Genomic DNA, 23,061 nt, shown 5'->3' on the forward strand with positions numbered 1-23,061 from the left:
CACATTTCGAACCATCCAGTGTGGTTCATCGTCAAGACAAGATATTATGTTACCAATTTCAGATTATGTTCTCCATACACTTTAATTTTATTTCCATACAAATCAAATTTCATCCCTTTCATTTGTTCTTCCCCCAGAGGCTTTGCTTGTTTTGGCTCCCAAGTAATCATGAACAAAAAGGAGCATCGACAGACGAAAAAAAAATCCATTGACAGAATGATGTAATTCACCAAGTTAGCAACTTTACTGAAATATCGGTAAATGTTTTCAAGGTGGCTGATTCCCTTGGCTACAATCTTAATCAGAGAACCCAAATTCGAATCCAACGAACCAAAAAGAAATCAATGCACGTTTGGGAAAATTTTAAAAAATGGCAGAAATTCGAGTATCAATTGCGAGGTAACTCCTTTGAGCAGCAAGATGTGTATTAGTTATAAAAATTTAAGAAATATACCAGCCTTATCAAGCTTTGAAATTACTGGACGTACTGCTTATCGGAAGCACTTATCAGCTAAACCAGAACATAATACAACTCTAATGGTGTCAACTTCCCAGTGAGATCATTGTGACTACACAGCTCCCCTAATAGGGATCACTTTCTTGTTTCAAAGATGTAGGATCTTCCTGAGATAAACTAAAACCTGCTTTAGAAAAAAAAAGCTAAGAAAGTTAATAAACAGAATTTTTAGGCATTAATTATACAACAAAGCACTTTGCATTATCAACTAAATTAACTTTTAATGTCTATAATGCAAAAGCAACTGCAAAGATGTCAAAAGACTGAATACTCGGCATTTCAATCAATGGACCAAGCTTGCAGCACAGAGAAAGAGTGCACCCCTATGAAGAAGAGACTGAAATAGGTTCCCACCAATGGAAAGGATTTGCAAGCCCTGGTCATGAATAAATCTTTTCTAGGTGTGACATGGCCTTGCAGTAATCAACCGAGAAGTTGGATCATCTAGCATCAGCAACTCAACGACCACGGCGTCTTTTGGTGGCCCCTTGAATTTTAGCCTTGGCTCAAATAATCCTAACACACAGATATGTTTTAAATAGGAAGCAGTGAAAGGCAAGAAAAGTAAGTAATTAAATAAGTGACTAGTCTCCTATGCCACAGACAAAAAATAATAATTATCAACTTGTTCACAAAAAACATACCGGGACGAATTTTCTGATTACCATACAAAGCCTTAGCAAGTGGATTACTAGCCCATCGGTTGACAGCAGCACGACTAGTTGGCTGAAATCCAAGCAGATTCCCATCTCTTGATAGTGTTACCTGTGACACAATAAAGGTTAAGACAATAGCAACAACTATTGATGGATCCAGTAAAGTACTCTAAGTGATCTTTTTTATGTTTATGTAACAGATAGCACTGTTACAAGTACAACAGGACCCGATTGTCAATTTCTTATAATGCCAAATATGATACCAGCTGTGAGAGACAACTTGATTTTCACCATACTTCAAAGGTGAAGCTTGTTGGAAAGATAAAGTTTGCAAGGACCCTTCAAAGTTAGAAGCTCCTAAACATTAGTGAATACAGTAAGCATTATTTTAACTAGTATAATAATAACAAATAAGTGTGATTAAATTCTCAAGATAAATCTCATCCCTTGGAATTCCCAGCCAGTGTTTCTACTCGCAAGTACTGCTGTCGTCCATCTAGAAAACTAGGGAAGAGGGAGGAAATCCACAGGGTGATGACAAGGCAGTAGCATCCTCACTTGGAATGCTTAATACACAGGCAAGTGAGGGACTCCAGCAAAAATAAATAAATAAATAAGTATGACTAAATTAAAATAGACCTTATAGATTGAAAAGATGCATGAAGGTACTACAGAAATCAGGAGTCAGGACTCTTGTTTCAGCACCATTGTTATAAACTAGGGTTTCTAGTAGCACAGTTACAGCATGCAAAATTTATCACAACAATAACAAAATTTGTTAATAAACAAGTTGAAACAAAAGAATATTTAAGAATCAATTAGGAAAAAGATTACAGCAAATCTCAATGGCTGAAAACACCTAAAACAACAATAAAAACCCTAGACGTCAGTGCTAACTAATGGTTGAAAATGCATGAAAAATTATACTTATACTTTTCAAATTTAACACATGCAAAGCCTAACCCTAAGACTATAAGTTCCAAGGTAATTTATGCTATTAAATGCAGATTTTGCTGTATGCTAACCTAATTTACCCTTGAAAACATAAAAATAAAAATTACCGTTTTGAAATTTGTGATTTAAAAAAGAATTGACACAACAAAAGAATAGTGTCTTTCTCGATTAAGGGGCTAATGGACTCGAAGGCAAGATCTATGGGAGAGGACTGATGGTATGATTTGTGAAATAGAGAAAAAGATAGAATGAGGTTTTTCTACTCTACAAAACCTAGTGATTTTCAATCAAATTGGAGAAAATGCAAGGAAGCTATACTAAGGTTCCTTGATATCTTGTAAAGGAGATGTTAGAGCCATAAAAAATTCAATACACTTGTTATAAATTTCAATGAAACCCTAATTCTACAGAAAATACAAGAAGGAAGAAGATATTGACAATAAATTTGCACAAATCATCATAGATTCACCATTCATCATCCAAGAGAAAATCACATCCAATCACAATATTCTCACCAAGATAATTTGCTCATTTAATGCTCCATAGCGACCAAGAGGAAAGAGACAACTAGTGCATACTCTCAAATGAATGTACAAGTATGTCTAACAATGATCCAACGTTATAGTGGATTCCCTCTACTTACATGAGGGAAACCAAGTCGATTTAGCATTAAAAATGACTAAAAGCCCTAAAATAATAAATAAAATATGTGATTACAGGTTAAGTAGATCACAAGCCAACCTCAAAAGATTGCTATCTAAATGCATAAACATAAAAAGAAGTCTCTTTTTAACAAACATGTGAGCTAAAAGGCCTCCAATGGTGGTGTCAGCCTCCAAAAGGTGCATCTATAATAAAAATATGCCATGGATGACTCAATAAAGTGCTCCTCACTCAAAGCCACATCTCCTCATCAAAAGGTGTCCCATCATCAAGCAAAGGCCTCCTCAAATAAGACATCATCAAATAAGGCATGTGTCATCAATCCAAGCCACACAAAGGGGCATCACGATGTTGGGGCATGATGTCATCATCTAGAGAAGTGTACCATCCCCTCCAAAGGGGTTTCAAGTCATCATCAACATCATCAAAACATCCCATGAATAGGGAAACATCCATCAAGGTGTAATGCCAGCTTGGGGGCGTCTCATCGTCTCTAGGGTACATCAACTCTCTATGCAATGCCCTATCTCAAATGAAAAATGTTTCAAGTCCAGGACGGAGAGAAGAGCATCATTAATAGTGTTGAAATCACCCCAAAGTCAGTGCTCCTCAAAAGGTGGTCAACATCCTAGCTTTGGTGGCTCGAATAGTCATCAAACAGGGTTGGGTATCCTCTCTAAAATGCTAGAGAAGCAGCACGCAATCCCTCAAGGGATGGCAGGTGTACCTAGGCGCAAGCAAGATCAACATCATAGGTACAAGAACCATAGTATAAGAGTGGACCATATTTAATGTGAAAGGTATCAAAGTACTTCACATAAACATCATATTCAAATGTCTTTCTAGTTTATGAATTGTAAACAAGTTACCATGCCTAGATATACGAGCATTACCACAAGGCCCTATAAGGTGCTTCCAACCCTAAGGGGAAAAATAGTTTCTAGGTCAATCCATCAATTAGCAAGTGCAAATGATCAATGACATGGCTGGGGCTTATTTAATGGAGGGCGCCATAGTCTTCATACCAATTATGAAATTCCATCATCATTGAGCAGCACAATGTCAAGAGGAAACAATCATGGGACCTGAGTTACCTCTTTCCTTGGCCCATTTTTACAACCCCTCTTGTGCGCCTTTTTCTCCATCGATTTTCTTTTTCTTTTGCAGATTTAGCTTCAGCTACAAACTTTAACTGATTGATCATTGACCCCTTAAAGATGAAGCATTTTATTACTTATTAGTGTTGGGATAACCAAAGTTCCTTTTATTAGATGGTTCATGTATTGGTCAAGAACTAGGTGAGGGCTACTAACGGGGTAGAGCTTAGGCTAGGCTTTTGTCCGTGTACTGTCATTTATCCTTGCCAATATTTCGCATTTTATCATTATGCAACATGTTTTTTCCTTTCTTCCTACTGCATCAACCTCTTAGTGCAAATTTCTGGGCCCCTACTCAAGGATGAGGACCACAAGAAACCAATATTGGTTACATATAACAATCAACCTAAAGATGGGGCTGTGGATATAACAATCAACCTAAAGATGGGATGTGGATAAAAGGGAGAGATGGAAAATGTTAATTATGGATTACCATGGGCACACAACATCAATCAATGCCTCCGATTTGTGGCCCTCCTAGACAGTGAAAGAAAGGCCTCAAGGAGGGTCACACTGGACTAGGCGAAAATGGTGACCACCAAGGTGAAGCATGGGAACAAGAATACAACCAAAAGCAATCAATTGTCCAATTCAACTTGTGATCCATACTAAGATGACCTTAAACATCAAATGAAAGCACTTGATTACAAAGATGGTTAATATACCTCATATTTGGTGATCCACCTTCATCGAATGAGTTGGCTAGATGTAATAAAGCGACTAACCGGAGCATGTATGGGAGGCATCTCAGGCTAGCTAGATGTGGACAATGCTGCAAACATCCCGATTTTATCACAATAAAATCGTGAAATTGTGAATTTTTGGCCTAGCCGATGTTTGTCAATTTTTACTGATATTTTGGTGGTATCTTAATTTTGCCGATGTTCGCCGATTTTAACTGACATTTTCTCGATTTTTACAATTTTTTGGTTTTCCAAACCATTGCAGATTTTATCCCGATGCCGATGTTTGCAACATTATCCATGGATCATCATAGGGCTGCTGGCTGACAAGCTGAAACAATAGGAGAAACCAACTTTTCTCCTACATGTTACCCACTTAAGTGGGTAACAGTTACTACATTAAAATATCCTTTTTGTGATAAAATAAAATTGATAATGAAATACTAGATCCATACATCTGAAGTACATCACTATATAGAATGCAAACACAATGCCAAGAGTAGATACAATGCAGTATTAAGGACAAAAAATTACTGTAAATTCGTGGACTGCAAATTCCTATATCACAGAAATTTATTTGCAATTTATATTCTGTTCAGATAAAGATCAAAATATTCATTTTCAAAGAATAGAACAAGAATGACAAATCTGGATATTTGTGACAACTCTTTTAGACGAACAAAGGATGACAAATATAAACCACCAAACAGATAAAACATAGATACAGCTTCACTTACCTCATAAACAGCAATATCACTTGTGTTGGGCCCTTGTAGGTTACCCTGAATGTGATCTTGAGAAAATGTATCACCCTTGGATGCAACTGCTTGCCTGAGCTCTTTAACCCCTGTCTCATTTATAGTTTCAACTTTCTTGTTGCCTGAACTGGGATCATCTTCCACAATGGCAGTGGTGCAAAATTTATCCTCTAATCTACCCCATTCAGTCAGGTCTTTTCCAATCCATGCACCCTTTCCTTCAGTGCTCTTTATATCATCAGGCCACTGTAAAGCATTCTTAACCATTTCAACTACCAAGGTACAGATAACCTGCATCTCCTCAGCTGAAACTTCCTCATTCTGAGGGAGCATTTGCTGGCAAAAAGAATCAAAATTCTGAATAAGTCTGTCCATTACAAAATAAAGAGACAGAGTCACAGACAAATGAATACTGGAATAAAGAAAAGGAGTACCTCCTCAAGTCATAAGACAAAATAGTGAAAGAGTCTATGCAAATAATCTTGCAGTAAAATATACAAATTTCCGCCATAAGCTAATATTATCCTTTTGCACCATGATAGCCTGATTATAAAAATCATTACTCATGCCAGAATAGCATCCAACAAAAGAATGAAATGGAAGAAAAGGGAAAAACCATCTATTGAATAAAATGATCAAAAAACATGGAACCAGAAGTGCTAGCAGAGACTTCAAAAATATTACCATTTCCTTGGAAAGGCGCTATCCTTGGAGACCTTGGATAATTAGGGACAGCTACAATTTATTATGGCACACAGTTTGGTTGTTGGTTATTGGATTTCAATGGAAATCCGGGTTTAAGGCCACTAGTCATGAGGAACCATCCCCTCTTAGTTTAGGGGAATTGAGACATTTTATGCAGCAATTGGCTTTGCTTGTTAAATCCAAACCAGTTTTTTCCATAAAGATATTGAATCCCTGCCTAATGGGGCACAAGATCTAATGTTAGCATTTCTGGCTTATTTAGGAAGGGAATTTCCTTATACTGCTGTTGTTAGATTGATGTAACTCATTTCTGGCTTATTTAGGAAAAGAATTTCCTTATAATGCTGTTTTTAGATTGATGTAACGCTGTTGTTAGAGTTGATGTAACTCTTTGTTCTATGATGTACTATCTGACGTATTTCTCATAAATAAAAACAAAGAGTACTACCACTTCAGAAAAAGAACAGCCAAGCAAATAAAATACATAGATATTGAAGATGTAATGAAAACAAAACAGTTAAGACAAGTTAGCCATAATGTCAGAACATAAAGGAGGTATTTGGAACTTAATGTTGTTGATGGAGTACAGGATTTTAGGACCTCAGGTTTGGGAATCTTGGGGAGTGGCATGCTTGACAGATTAATTCCCTCATTTGCTGGGAAAAAATTGCTTAAAAAGGCTTTCTTATATAGGGAGATCTATGGCTTGAGAAGACGAGCAATTGGCTGTCATGGATAACAGTTAGTCGTACCCAAACACACCAGACAGCATAGGAGCAAGCTTTTACGCAACTCTGCAAGATCATTCCTTGTTTAAAATGAATCTGGATGCAAAAGGGCCCATATGAAAAGAAAGGGGATGGTCCTTTGCAAAATCCTTTTTCGAGCAACGGACTAAAGAACTATATGATAATACAGCCTTGCACTTGTAGGGAGACTCAATAGACAATACGTTGTAGAGCATAAGGAAGCCAGGTGGATTCAAATATTTTAAGGTAACTGAAAAGATCATTCGTCCTTTAAATACAGGATGCTAGGGTAGGCTAGTCTTCAATAACAACCCAACAGTCAAAGATAGGCTTCAGCATGCAAGACTTTCTGATGGTTGTTATGTTACCTGTCAAAAAGCAAAAACAGTCAAGCATATTTTGTGGGAATGCAACTTTTTTGCTCTAAACTTCTGCAACTCAGTTTCTGTGGAGTATCACATCCTATTGGTTGCACCTCTCCATTGGAAAGGGGTCATTTTTGAAGGCCAGAGGATGATTAGGCGGACAAGTCAATTCAACTGGGACACCATAAGATGGATAGGTATTTCCTTCTGGAAAAGGCAATGCCGGGCTAAGTTTAATAGAGAATCTATGGTTCTACCTCACTTCACATGGTTGAATTCAATGTTCAAATCTGATCTGTCAACCCAATTTGTAGTTAGGATAGGATTGTTCAGAAAAGATTTAGACACACTTGAACTGCTGCCAGATATGCCTGCACTCTCTGCTTATGTGGGAAGGGGCAACCCATGTGTTTGTGACTTGGCTGGACGACATATGACTATTTTATGTTTTACCTTATGTACGCTGACAAAATATAAAATGCAATTTCCCACAAGTAAGTTTGGCATAATGTTTTCTTCAATCCTGTGGTTCCTGAAAGAATGATGCATTAGAAAAGGCATGTGAATGAAACCCTGAAAACTTGTATGTTGCTGCTCCATTAAAACCGACCAAAAAGAAAAGGCCAAAGCGTAGTCTCCTGATTGAGTACTAATTTCCAAACCTTCTTTCTATGAGGCCATCCTAATATAAGTTAAACATGCCTTCGACATGAGGATTTATGTTGCCAGTACATGCAAGTAAGCTGATTTGGAAATCAAATCCATGCCCGATGGGGAGGTTGCTAGGGCCCCTCAAGAAATAGCATGACCCTTTTCTCACTGTTCACTGCAAAGGGTACTTTGAATTATGAGAAAAAATGCCAAAGTTCTCTTTGCAGTGAGCAGTGCATCTCTATTAGATTGTCCAGTGACAGAAATATCTTGCATCAGAAGGGCCCTTGAACAGCATCGATCCTCATTGAAACTAACTCCTAAATAATGTAAGGCAGCCAACATAAACAGCATAACCTACCACTAGACTAGGACAACTAGAAATTATAAGCACTCTGAATGTTCACATGAAAGTTTCAAGTACAGCAGTGACAAGCATATAACAGCAAGAGACCATCTCAATCTATTAAGCTGGTGCAACGTCTGCTAGTTTGGGCCCAACAATGCAATGGATCAAGATTGTGTAAGAATACAAGATGGATCAAGGTTGTGTAAGAATACAAGGCAGGTCACTTACAGACTACAGTAGTACAAGGTTGTGTAAGAAATCATTTTCGAGCAACGGACTAAAGAACTATAAGATAATATAGCCCTGCACTTGTAGGGAGACTCAATAGACAATACATTGTAGAGCATAAGGAAGCCAGGTGGATTCAAAGATTTTGAGGTAACTGAAAAGATCATCCGTCCTTTAGATACAGGATGCTAGGGTAGGCTAGTCTTCAATAACAACCTAGCAGTCAAAGATAGGCTTCAGCATGCAAGACTTTCTGATGGTTGTTATGTTACCTGTCAAAAAGCAAAAACAGTCGAGCATATTTTGTGGGAATGCAACTTTGCTCTAACCTTCTGCAACTCAGTTTCTGTGGAGTATCACATCCTATTTGTCGCACCTCTCCATTGGAAAGGGGTCATTTTTGAAGAACAGTGGATGATTAGGCAGATGGATAGGTATTTCCTTGTGGGAAAGGCAATGTCGGGCTAAGTTTAAATTTTAATAGAGAATCTACAGTTCTATCTCACTTCACATGATTGAATTCAATGTTCAAATCTGATCTGTCAACCCAATTTGCAGTTAGGATAGGATTGTTCAGAAAAGATTTAGACACTCTTGAAATTGCTGCCAAAGAAGATATGCCTGCACTCTCTGCCTATGTGGGAAGGGGCAATCCATGTGTTCATAACTATTTTATGTTTTACCTTATGTGCGCTGACAAAATATAAGATGCAATTTCCCACAAATAAGTTTGGCATAATGTTTTCTTCAATCCTGTGATTCCTGAATGAATGATGCATTAGAATTTAGGATTGCAGAAGGCATGTGAATGAAACCCTGAAAATTTGTCTGTTGCTCCAAGAAAACCGAAAAAAAAAAAGGGCCAAAGCATAGTCTCCTGATTGAGTGATAATTTCCAATCATTATTTCTAGGAGGCCATCCTAATATAAGTTAAGCATCCCTTTGATATGAGGATTTATATTGCCAGTACGTACACGTAAGCTGATTTGGAAATCAAATCCATGCCCGATGGGGATGTTGCTAGGGCCCCTCGAGAAATAGCATGACCCTTTTCTCACTGTTCACTGCAAAGGGAACTTTGAATTATGAGGAAAAATGCCAAAGTTCTTTTTGCAGTGGGCAGTGCATCTCTATTAGATTGTCCAGTGACAGAAGTATCTTGCATCAGAAGGGCCCTTGAGCAGCATCGATCCTCATTGAAACTAACTCCTATATAATGTAAGGCAGCCAACATAAACAGCATAACCTACCACTAGACTAGGACAACTAGAAATTATAAGCACTCTGAATGTTCACATGAAAGTTTCAAGTACAGCAGTGACAAGCATATAACAGTAAGAGACCATCTCAATCTATTAAGCTGGCGCAATGTCTGCTAGTTTAGGCCCAACAATGCAATGGATCAAGATTGTGTAAGAATACAAGATGGATCAAGGTTGTGTAAGAATACAAGGCAGGTCACTTACAGTAGTGATCTGAATAGATTTAGCTTTCTCTCAATAGCATTGTGCTCATTAGTCCTATGAAAGGATCGTCGTGAAAAGAAATAAGGATCTTGCACAAGTTTCAGAACAGACCAAAACTTCTACTTTGTGATATTCCAAAAGATATACCATGTGCAAAAGTTGGTGCAACATAAACCTTAGAAATATTGAGAATCCGGTCAATAATTTATCGAGATTATTATTTTCAAAATTAAAATCTGAAATATAATTAGAAAAAATCAACTATGAAAAGAATATAATATTTAAAATGGTAAAGGAAATATTTCTTTGGCAAAAATGAAAGGAAACAACTGCAAAACCATAGAAATAACTTAATATGCATCTTTAAAATTGATTTCAGTAAGTCCATTGAGCTTAGGTTTAGTGGTTGACAAAGACAGGTTTAAACCCTAGTGGGCATAGTGCCCTAGAAACTGAGTTATGAGCCGAGTTTGTGATCCAAGTGGATATCAGTGGCCACCCACCTCTTCCACTAACTCAATGTTTCTCTATCTTCTTGGCAATTTTGCAATGGTTTTTGGGTCCCAAACTTCGAGGGCCATTTTGAGGCTCTAAATGATTCTTTTTCGCAATTTGGGGAGCAGGATTTGCCATGGCATATCTTAGACCTAGTAGAATTCTTGTATAGTTCTTTCCAACGAGCTATTGTGCACCCCAAATGTTGTGCCCCCGGGAAGTTGGTGTACCAACTAACCACGTCAAGGCCCACAAACCTTTTGGTATTTCATCTTCTAGGGTTAGGGTTTTGGATCTCTAGAGTTCTTTCTTTATGTTAAAAGGCCATCTTTTTATATTTGTAGAGAGCTACCACCATCCTAGCCAGTTTATGTTCTACAGTATTCTGCTATTTTATTCATTAATGGAAGTTGGGTTTTCACTATATTACTATGTTCTCTGATATATTTCTCTATGTGTGTGTTTCAGTTCTTTTCTTGCCTCTCATTTCATTACTTTTACAACCTGGATCAGTCGTATCAGAGCAATTTTCTCCTTATTTTTTCTTGATGCATGTCCCTAACAAGGTCAAGGTATAGAGAGTTGGGTTTCAAGCTCGTTTCACTTGGGGACAATCAGCCTCACGAACCCAAATGGCCTCCCATGGCAAAAAAAAGCGAGATGAAGAAGCAAGAGATCTTATCAAGTTAATGCTCAAGGAAGCACTCACGTGACAGAGAAATAAGATGATAGACAATTTTGCCTAAATCCTTCAACGACTTCCAATAGCAGATGAGGCACCTTCAACCAATGGCAATTTTGGAGGTGCAACGCCCTTCAAGGTACAAATTTAACTTTGATATCCCCTTATTTGAAGGCCAAATAAATGCAGATGTTTTATAGAAATGGTTGAATCTATTAGAGAGTTATTACTCTATCCAAAATATTTCCAACAATGAAAATATCACGTTTTCACTCCTGAAAGCCCTTTCCCATGTCAAATATTGGTGGGAAGGTTATTGGAAGGGGCACAACAAAGATGAGTCTGCGATATTCAAGGTAGGACCCACTTGGGAAGCTTATGTTGATGCCCTTAAGGAGAAATTCTACCCTATTGGAAACTATGATGATCACTACACGAGATGGACAATCTTGCGACAAGAGAGAGGCCAAATGGTGTTGGAGTACACCAATATTTTCCATATATTGCGCTCAAATTTGGGTATCAAAGACTCTGAGCAACACTTGGTTATGAAGTACTGTAGTGGTCTAGACTCTACATAGATACATTCAAACGGAGATGGATTTCTCAAACATCTCCTCACTGGGAGCCACTTATTAATATATTGTCAAAATTGATTAAAATTTGAAGTAAAGGAATAAGCAAGAGTTCAAGTATGTAAATCCATTGCAACAAAATCCTAGCAAAGGCAATTCAAACTCGTAGAACAAGGGACAAAACAAGGAGAGCCAACCTCAAGACAACCAGCCCAAGTCACAAGCAAAGTGTTGAAAATCAAGAGGTTTTCATCTTTATTATCAGATTTTCATTACATGATAATTACTTGTGAGATTATTAGCATTTCATTATTATGTTTTCTTACTTCATCAAGCAATTATCATAAAAACATGAAGATCATAGAAAACAATAGAACACTAGATATAGGCTCCAAGCCAAGGGCAAAACCCCTCCAAGGGGAAAACCTAGAAAAATCCAGTGTTTTTAAAACCGGAAACGGTGACCGGACCGGTCCACCTAATGAACCGGTTTACCGACCGGAGCCGGTCTAACCAGGACTGGTTTGGTCTAAACAAACCGGTTTTAAAAAAATACATTAAATAATTAATTTTTAATGAAACAAAACTATTTTTAAGATGTAAAACCATGATTCCAAGCCAATAGAGACAAAATATGCAAAGTTTGCTCATTTATATACCATGCAAAGGTGATTATATCAAAATGGCACCGAGTGCAATACATATCATCGACAAAATAGCAAAATACATAAGAAATGAGGCTCTAAATGGCCTATAAAGTCCAAAAACAATGCTGCAAGCTATGAGGCCATTGGCCTACTACAAGTCTACAGTGTACACATGATCAATCATCAAGTCCATCACCACTACTAGACACAGGATCATCATCAGGAGCTACATAGACATCATCTGGTTCAGAGTCTGAGGATGCCTCAGCCTGATCTGGAACCTCAGTATCAATGCCACCAATGACATCAAGGAGAGTACACAAGAATTTGCTCAACAATAAGCTCAGTTAGGTATGATGTACATCCAACATTTAGCAGGTAAACCTGGAAGGTAGTACAAGACTCCCCAAGTCTAAAGATATGCAGACTAAGTCTGCAGGGGTCTTCAGTTTCCTTTGCAATCAATCAATTCACACATTCATTGCTGCTCTATGACTGCTGCCTACTGCTATTCTCACTGCATCTTCCTTTTGCACTTCCTGCTCCCTCTATGCAACTTTTCACTGCTCCCACTGATCCAACTGTCCACTAACACTGCTGTCACTTGCTTACTCGTAATACCAGGTTACTGCCATCAAGAGGATTACTGTGTCATTGCCACTTTCACTGTCCATAGATCATAGCCATACCTCTCTGTCATGCTGCAGTCATCACTGTTGCACTGTTTGTGAAGTCACTTTCATGAGTCAAGCCATACAATCCTGTCATGACTCACTTGTGCTCATCACATTTTGTAATATTATAATATTTCTTTGTGACTTTGTCTTGTTGTGACATTGTAAGTTGTAACTTCTAGTACAATTTGTCGTCTAGTATAGTGTTTATCATTTAGATTCTCCAGTTGTATGCATGACTCCTATTTATATATTAAATTGGTATGTTGGGGAGTTACATAAGGTGTCAAATTTATGATAGGGTTCCTTTTCTATCTAAGGACCCTCGCTTCACTTTTAATGGATAAGCTATGTTCTCCAAGTTAATAAAATTGAAGTGCTTTTGCTTCCCATCTTGCTCCCACCTTTAGCTTATACCTATTTTGGCATCAGAGCCTAAAGATTAGGTCTCTTTCACTCCAGTTGGTCTATGTTTAGATAAGTGCTACAGTTTACAGTTTACTATATCCACATTTCTCATCCTGTCACTTGTTTTGTAGAACTTGGGTATTTGTTGGTGCCACATATCTGTGTATTTATCTACCATATTTGTAAATTTTCATCATGGGCATGAGCACACTGAATGTAGTACCGACTCTGATCACAGGTCACAAGTTGTGCCTAAAACCGGCCAGTTTAGGACAAAACCGGCCGGTTTTGTCCTAAACCGGCCGGTTTTTACCGGTTAGGTCAAAAAATCGAGCAAGTGATGGGTTAAACCGGGTTTTTAGGCCAGTTCCGACTGGCCAGCTAGCTAACCGGCCGGTTTGACCGGTTACCGGTTTTTCAAAACGGTTTTTAAAACTATGGAAAAATCTATTCTTATAGAATCAATTCAAATGAGATATCCAAGACCCATAACCACAAAAAATTCCACCTCTAGATGCCAAGTCAAATCATTCTTCCTTCCAACAGATTCACTAGCAAGAAATCGGCAACAAGAGATGTACCAAGGCAGATCTTCTTCCAGACTTCAGTGTTCCTCATCCTCTCCATTTTCTCTACGATATTTCAAACCAAAAACATTCAAGTGTGTGCAATGATGATAATATCGCCGAGATATCGATGATTTTCAGAAATATCGCGATATTTTCAGCGAGCCAAAATATTGCTAAGAAAGTATTGTCATATTTCCTAAAATTTGCCAATATCTCAGCAAAAAATCGTGCAACGATAGAAAATATCATCGGGCAGGCTGGGCCACGGCTAGAAAAAGGGAAATTTCTTTTTTTTCTTCATTTCAGTTTCTAAATGTTGGAGAAGGAAGGGGAAGAGCTTTGTGGTGGTTGTCAAGGAGGGATTGAGGATCAAACAACCATTATCACCACCAACTAAGGATTTTTTGTGGATCAAAGATTGAAGAACAGTGAGACAAACTTCATTTCTTCCATTAACAAGTATGTTCTTAAAACCCCTATGTTAATGATTTTTTTCATAGATTTAGGGTTATGCTTGCTTGTCTCTTTTCCTACCAACATTTTGCTTCTTTTTTTCCATTTGCTATGATTTTCATGCCCATGAGCCAATGCAAGGGTTTTCTCCATATTTGGACAGCAAACTCCATTTCTTTTTAACTTTCTTATGCACCCTCTTATTGCCATTTTTCATTGAATTCACATTGCAAATAATGTAGCCAAAAAAATATTTTTTAAAATGAGGTGGTTATTACTTACTATTTTTTGTGTATGGGTGTTTAAACTTTAATCATTAATGAACTTTTTGTTTTTTTTTTGTGTCCTAGGTTTGAATTAGCTCACTACAAATACGCCAAAAGCCTTCAACCCATTTTGGGAGTATGCGGAGCCTGATGGTGGGACAAATCAGAATATCTATCATGCAAATTGTGTGGGACCAGGATGACAGGAGGAGTTACACGATTGAAATACCATCTAGCTAGACTCCCTGGACATGATGTTGGGCTTTGTACAGTTTCTAGTGTGGAGCTTATACAAAAAGCTCTTGAAGCAATTGATGAAAAAGATGGAAAGAAGGAAGAGGCAGAAAGAAACAAGGTTGAACATGCAGGTAGATCTTTCGGGATATCTTCTTTTGATTTTGAGGTTGAGGGTAGTGGGAGGGGCTCCACAACATCACCTGCTACTGCTAGTGCTAATGTTACTGGGAGTGCGAGATCATCATTTTTTGTTCCACGAACAGGACATGGAGCACAAACTTCCATAAAATCAATTGTTTAAAAAAGGGAGAAGCAAGAAGCAAATAGAGTTATGGGGAGGTGTCTTTTCTAGAGCGACTTACCTCTCAGCATCACCAAAACTAATCCATTTTGGCAACCAATGTGTGATGTTATTGTTGTTGTGGGCCCAGGGTACAAAAGTGCTACATATGAGGAGTTGCAGGGGCCAATCCTTCAAGCAGAAAAGCAGGACATCAACTCTAGATTGGCGGAGTTGAAACAGACATGGGAAGTGTCTGGATGCACAGTGATGTCTGATGGTTGGACAGATAGGAAGGGTAGGACCCTTCTAAATTTCTTGGTACATTGTCCTAAAGGTACCATGTTTATTAAATCAGTGGATGCATCAGCACATATAAAAGATGCAGCAATGATATGTGAGTTGTTAGATGGGTTCATCCAAGAGATTGGTGTGCAAAATGTGGTGCAAGTCATAACAGATAATGCAGCTAATTATGTGTCTGCCGGCAGGATGCTTATGGAGAGGCACCGCACATTGTTTTGGACTCCATGTGCAGCACATTGTATCGATTTGTTGCTTGAGGATATGGGGAAACTCTCCTTCATCAAGGAGGTGATTGATATGGCTAGGAGTGTCCCCAAGTTTATTTATAACCATGCTTTTGTTCTTAGCCTCATGAGGAGATAACCTAGAAACAAGGAGTCGCGGCATCCTGCAATCACATGTTTTGCCACCAACTTTATTACTCTTCAATCTTTGCTTCGATGCCAATTTGAGTTGAAGAAAATGTTTGTTTCTGATGAGTGGCGTGATTGTAGATACAACAGGAGACAGGACGGGAGAGCCATTGCAAAATGGTGTACACTGACACATTTTGGCAAGGAGTAGAAGAAGTGTGCTCAATTAGTGAACCTATAGTAAAGGCTATGAGATTGGTAGATGGGGACAAGCTTGCAATGGCTTATTTGTATGAGGTCGTGGATAGGGCTAAGGAGGCCATTCATTCTTATTATGCAGACAAGGGTTATGCAGGGCTTGATAGGCATATGATGCTATGGAATGTGATTGATAGTCGATGGACAGAGATGCTTCATCGACACATTCATGCAGCAGTACTCTTCCTCAACCTCGCATTTTCATACAAATGTGCCTTTGGTTTTGATGGTGAGGTGATGGAAGGGCTCCATTCCTGTATTCGGAGGATGGTACCTGATCCTGAGCTTGGTATAAAAATCAATCGCGAGATACAGTTTTATCGGGATTGTGCTGGTCTATTTGGCTTTGATGATGCTATTAGGGAAAGGACCCTCTTCATGCCACGTAAGTGACAAGTCATCACTCATTAGAATTTTCAATTTAGAATTTACTTATTTATAATTCTAAATTTTTAAAATTCAATTATGTAACTTTTATTTGAAAGTTTAATTATGTTTTAATTTTTTTACTATTTTATGTCTTTATTTTGTTGTAGATATTTGGTGGCGAAGCTATGGTGCAAGGGCACCAAATTTGCAAAAATTGGCCATAAGAATCCTGAGTCAAACATGTAGCTCTTCAGGGTGTGAGTGCAATTGGAGTGTATTTAAGAAAATACACTCAAAAAAGTGCAACAGGTATAAATTTGAGCTTCAACCTTCAGTGGAGCGATTACATCTGTTGTAATATTTAATTTTTAATTTATGACCCTCAAGTGTCAAGGACTCAAGAGTCAAGACTCAAGGCTCATTAGTTTTTTTGACACTCTTACAGATTGGAGTTCTCACGCCTCAATGATTTAGTGTATGTGCATTACAATATCCGACTTTGAGTGAAGAAACTAGAAGCACCAATGGATCCAAATGCCATTTCCTTAGACAATATTGATGTACTGTCTTAGTGGAGGGTGGAGTCTGAGGTACCCGTCTTTGAGTCACCTTCATGGTTAGAGCCAGATGATCCATTAGAACAGGGGCAGCAAGAGGAGGAGGAGGAGAGGGAGGAGCAGCACGAGGAGGACGAGCAGGAGGAAGAGGAGGAGGAGAGGGAGGAGCAGCACAAGGAGGAGCAGGAGGAGGAGGAGACTGTGGAAGCATCAGCATCAACATCATCTGCTATAGATATAGGAGATCACAGCTCCATACCTAGCACTCAGTATTTGACATTAGGTGCATGGGCAAAGCCTTCTACTGCTAGGGGTAGACCTAGAAAACAGCGCATCATGTTTTCCTGTAAAAGGGGGAGAGGGCACTGATTTCAGATAGATAGTTGCTAGTTTTATTTGTTTTGCTACATATAACTCATGATGATGAGATACTTTTATATATTTGATGTTATTTTGTATTGGTTCTCCACATTTGAGTTCTTGATTGGACAATTATCATGGATTAGCAAGATTTGGTATCGCATTTGATGTATCGTTTTTATTTTACATCATATATATCAGTGCTTTCTTCATATTTATGTGCCAATGTGTTTATTTCATGTTGTTATTGCTTTATATGTTTAAAAATCTAAATAAAAGAAAAGAAAAGAAGAAGAAAAAATGAATATATTATGCATTTTTTATGCTTGCGAATATTTTCGCCGATATTGTCCATAAGATGTTTTCTGGACCTTTGCCGATATTTTGTTGATACTGATATTATCAACACTGAGTGTGTGTGTCAAAATGAGCTCCATCTACCCTTTATTTATATATATTAGAGGGGGTGTGAATAGACATGTCCATTGGGGCAAGGCCGACTTGACATGTAGGCCGACTTGGCATCTAGAGGGGTTTTCTATCCCAAAATTTACATTTAAAATTTATTTTCCATTTTCTTTTACAATAGGTCCAAAATAGGACTTTGACTCTTTAACTCAAAAACCTAAAAGCACGAAGAACATGCTTATCTAGAAAATAATAATAATTTTTCTTTTTCTTTTCTCTTTCTTTTTACATAAAATACATAATGGTTCAAATTACGAGGACCAAAACTAGTTACTTTCTCCAACATTCCCTCTTAACTAGGGAGGTATTCATAATTTGTACACTTGGTACAAGGATATTCTCAAACTGAAATATTCTTAAAAAAAGAGTCAGAATGATAAGTCATCGATAAGCATTAACATTATGACCAACACTGTCATTAAGGCCTAACTTGACAAGCTCAACTTCATTCAAGAGCATTATGTTGGGAGGCTTTACGTGAGATATCGCACTACCTCTAAGGCACAAACCTCATTCAGATGTTCATCGAGTATGACTCTTTAGGACCATTCTTATCTTCGATTTCCAATCCTTAATCCTCAAAGAATATCGGTCCTCTTTGACCACTCTTATCTTGGATACCTATCCTATCCTCAAAGAGTGTCGGTACCTTTCCTTTCTTGGATTGTCTATCCTCAAGGAAACCACAGATGCTTATCCAATCCTCCACCATTGTCCCTCCATGGCCTTCACTTAGACTTACGGTTGTTAGTCTGATCAAGTGCATGACACATGAAGAAGAGAATGCACAAGTGATGTTTATCATCACTCCCTCTCAACCAGAGAGGAAATCCTTTCTTCCTTTCAATTAGGAAGTCATCACCATAAGCTCTATAGCTTGTTCCCGTAAGAGTATCAGCTACCAGTTCTTCATGGAGATAGTTGTAGGGTTCCTTCTTTCCTTGGTATCTCTTCCTTCAAACTAGTGACAAGGTTTGGGGCCATCATCCTTGCATATCACTTTCCTTTCTATATCATTAATGAAGGCATTATATTGAGCCTTATCAAAACTCAAGCCAACCATAGCTCCCTCTAAAAGTGATCTTCATTGTACGAACTTGAACTTCAAGTTATCTACTCATTGTTGCCTTTCAATCCCAAGAAGTGAACATCTTGACCACATAATAGTCATAACCATCTATACAGTTGAACTTGCCTCAATTGTCATCATGTATTCCTGCAATATTCTTCGAAGCAGCGAAACAATAGGTTAACCAAATAACCAATAACAAAGATATTAACATCAGACTTACCTTATCATGATGGCCTTCTCATCAAAGCATCAGTTTACTTGAGTTCTTTGAGATCAACAACTTTTCACATAATCCATCTCCACATGAATCTTTCTTCATGCATTCATTTTAATCAGAGTGCCCATGGATCGAGCTTGATTACCAAGCTGTAATATCTTCCTTGGAGTTGTCATTGTTAACTCCCTTTCTTTCTTCCAAAGACTATACTTGATGTTGATCAACATTGTTATATTTATGCCATGCAATCTTGTGAGAGAGTCTTGATCTTTTTCTATACCAAAGCATGTCACATTTCTTCTTTTGGACATCATGCATCCATATGGAAAGCTTACCGAGCACATTTTATATCCAACTCTTTTTGCAAGGTTCTTATAGATATGAACCTTTTTCTGAAGAGTTACTTATAATATGCATACCTTTGCTTTTTATTCAATCATCTAGCCATCCCTAATGAGTTTGCTTCTTGTACCTGGAACTTTGACCATTTGCATTCCTTCATCCTTCAAGAGTATTGATTCCATACTAGATGGAATATATACCAGTCATAATGCTGCTACCAAGAATCTTCCAAAATGATGATTCTTATAGGATCTTTATGATCCCTCTTTTCAAAATGACTCCCTCTAACATGATGTTAGAAAATGCTTGGATGAACACTAATATGTAATATGGTTCCAATTTTCTCATTATTTTTAAACTAGATGATCTTTCCCAAAGCAAATTAAATAAGTACATTCTACTATCATGCGCTTCTATTTATGATGCCATGCTTCATAACAACAAAGACTCTTTTAGAAAATGCAATGATACATGCTTACTCTTTTAATAGTCAATAAATTTGTTAGCATTAATTCCTTCAGGGTCCTTACAGTTTCCTCCTTCCATCATGCTCATCATTTCTTTGATTTTCATCCTTATCTTGCTTCCTTTAAGTACCTGCAATTTTCAACAAGTACAACCAAGCATAAAATACAAATACAAGGGCATGATGTCAAATATAGGGTTTCCATTGGTTGGTTGAGCCATGGACAAAACATCCATGTTTTTCAACAGTGTCGCCTGTCCTACGGCATCAAGCCCTTCAAAGATGAAGTATTGTGCGATGTTGCCCCACTCAAAGTTTGTGATATTCTTTTAAGACAGTCTTATATGAGGAAATGTCATGTTGTTTATGAGTCTCGTCCTCATAGTGTCATTGTGATTCTAGGAGGTCAGCTTTACAGGGTACCAGAGGTAGTTTCGACTATTGCAATTTCATTGATCTCAGCAAAACAGTGACAAAAGGTAATCTCTCAGACTACAAAGTTTGTCCTCTTCATGGTTCATTCAAAAGGTGAAAGGAAGGTCACTGCAACCACCACAACCTCAACACAAGGCCTCTTTACACAACATAAACAAGCGGACTAGATTGTAGAAACTTACAGAAATATCTTCATTCCACCTGTGGGGGTTCCTCCGCACTACCAAGTCAAACACTCAATTGACTTGATACCTAGTGCTCCATTACCTAATAGCACAATATATAGATGCTCTCTCTTGGAGAATGAGGAAATAAAACGTCAAATTCATGAGCTCATTTAAAAGGGCCACATTCGACCAAACCCCTCACCTTGCGGGGGTCCAATTGTGCTGGTGCAAAAGAATGATGGAACATGGAGACTCTGTATTGAAAATAGAACCTTGAACAAAATCATTGTCAAGAACAAATCCCTGATTCCCCAGATTGACGATCTTCTTGATCAACTTGGGTGCCAAGTTCTTTAGTAAAATTGGTCTGAAATCAGGCTACCACCAGGTTCCAATTGAACACAATGATGCATGGAAGACAACCTTCAAGTCTAAAGAAGGCGTTTTCGAGTGGTTGGTCATGCCCTTTAGCTTGACTAATGCTCTAGCAACGATCATGAGGATGATGGATGATAACCTGTGGTCGTTCACAAACTCTTTTTTGGTTGTATATTTGGATGACATCCTCATCTTCACTAGAACCTGGCCAAAACATTTGCAACACATTCAACAGGTCCTAACCACCCGAAGACAACATAAGTTTGATGTCAGTCTAGAGAAATGTTCATTTGGCATGCACAGAATTCAATATTTGGGATATATCGTGGATGAACATGGTGTGCATGTGGACCCAACCAAGATAGTCACTTAGGATTGGCCAACATTAACAACTCTAACAAAGCTTTGTATCTTCTTGGGCCTTCGTAACTTCTACCGAAGGTTCATGCTGGGGTTCTCTCATATCACTTGGCCCTTGAGTCAAGTGACCAATGGGTGGAGATAAAGCAAAGTTTTCCTAGCTGAGTCATAACAAAAAGAATTCGAGGATTTAAAATGGCGCCTCTAATCCACATCAGTCCTCACCTTGCCAAACCTGCAACAACCACTTGGCATTGAGACAGATGCCTCCAACTATGTTATCAGTGCAATCCTTCACTCAACAAGGGCATCCAGTGGCCTATCAAAGTGAAACACTCTTTGATACTGCCTGGAGATACCCCACTTATTACAACGAGATGTACTCCATCGTGCAGGCATGTTGACAGTGGATACATTATATTCTACGGAAGGAGACAATGATACACAATGATCACAAGCCTCTGCAATTCATGCAGACACAAGGAAAGTTACAGAATGATCACCATCAGTAATGGTCCACATACCTGCAATAATTCCACGTGAACATCAAATATAAGAAAGGCAGCACCAATCATGTTGCAAGATGCCTCAGTTGGCCTTCAGTTGTGGCATTAACCACAATTCTTAACTCTTGTGTGCATGAGACCTCTAGGTGGCCACAACTATACAACAAGGACTATGACTTCGCTACCACATACCAGATGTTGACCATAGGCAAACAAGTTCTACACTTCCACCTCCAGGATGCACTCTTGTGCTACCTAGGCCACCTTTGTGTTCCTTCAAGCAAGTGAGCCAAGTTGATCTGAGAGGCACATTACAGTCAAGTGGCAGGGCACTTTAGTGTCAAGAAGACAATAGCAGTATTTTATAAGTATTTTGACTGGCCAAAGCTTCGACTAGATATCCACTGGTATATCAGATCATGCACTACCTGTGCCATCGCTAAACCAACCATCAAGAAGCAGGGGTTGTACACTCTACCTACCCCAAACAAGCCTTGGAGTCAATCTCTGTGCATTACATGTCAAGTTTTCCCTCCACCAAGCATGGTAACAATTGCGTTTTTGTGGTTTTTGATCGGTTCTCTAAGAGAGTCATTTTGGCACCATGCAAGAAGAGTATCACAACTAAAGCCATTGCTAAAGTCTTCTTTAAGCATGTTTACATTCATTTTGGGCTACCTCAGACCATTATTTCAAGCAATGTTCCACCAAGTTTCAAGGACGAGGAGGCGAGGGAGTGAGGATACGCAGGAGCGACCTATGCAAAAGCTCCCCACCAATTTTTAGGAAACGTGGGGGGACGACGGTGTCTTAAAAACTTATAAATATAAAATATAAATCAATGAATCATATAACTAAAACAAATTTAAAACAAAAAGCATGATCATTGATATCATTATCATATATATTATAATCATACATCTTACATGTAATTTTGTAACTGTACAGTGTAACTACTAGTCTACTAACTAACTAACAATGCACAATGAAAATAAATTATAAAATTATAAAGTTTTAAACTTTAAACTTTAAACCATATTGATGTTCCACTTCCAACTATGAACATTGAATATTGAATAATATAAAAGTCAAGTCTGATACATGAGCAGCAGCGTTCTGTTCAACGAAGGAATAGAAAGAAGGTTGCTTAGCGATGGCAGCAGTGTTCAGTTCAACGAAGGAGCAAACAAAAAATGAAATGTGAAATGAACATAATGTAAACCCTTCCCGGTCGGTCAACAAATATTAAAAATTACGAT

At 38.2% G+C, this 23,061-nt stretch overlaps 1 protein-coding gene across 2 annotated transcripts in view; it reads right to left on the reverse strand.

Moving 5' to 3' along the window:
* Nucleotides 1–788: 788 nt before the first annotated feature.
* LOC149164201 (uncharacterized) overlaps nt 789–23,061 on the reverse strand; it is a 103,550-nt gene continuing 81,277 nt past the window's right edge. For both annotated transcript variants that reach the window (XM_089431994.1, XM_089431993.1), the window contains 3 exons: nt 5,368–5,724; nt 1,162–1,282; nt 789–1,033 (listed from right to left, as the gene is read on the reverse strand). In XM_089431994.1, the coding sequence (XP_089288120.1) occupies nt 915–1,033; nt 1,162–1,282; nt 5,368–5,724 (597 nt within the window). In that variant the 3' untranslated portion in view covers nt 789–914. The remainder of the gene's footprint in view (nt 1,034–1,161; nt 1,283–5,367; nt 5,725–23,061) is intronic.

This window comes from Pinus tabuliformis, chromosome 5_1 (assembly GCF_031772625.1).
Source record: "Pinus tabuliformis cultivar Carrire ecotype Pingquan chromosome 5_1, CPIR1, whole genome shotgun sequence".
Lineage (NCBI taxonomy): Eukaryota > Viridiplantae > Streptophyta > Pinopsida > Pinales > Pinaceae > Pinus > Pinus tabuliformis.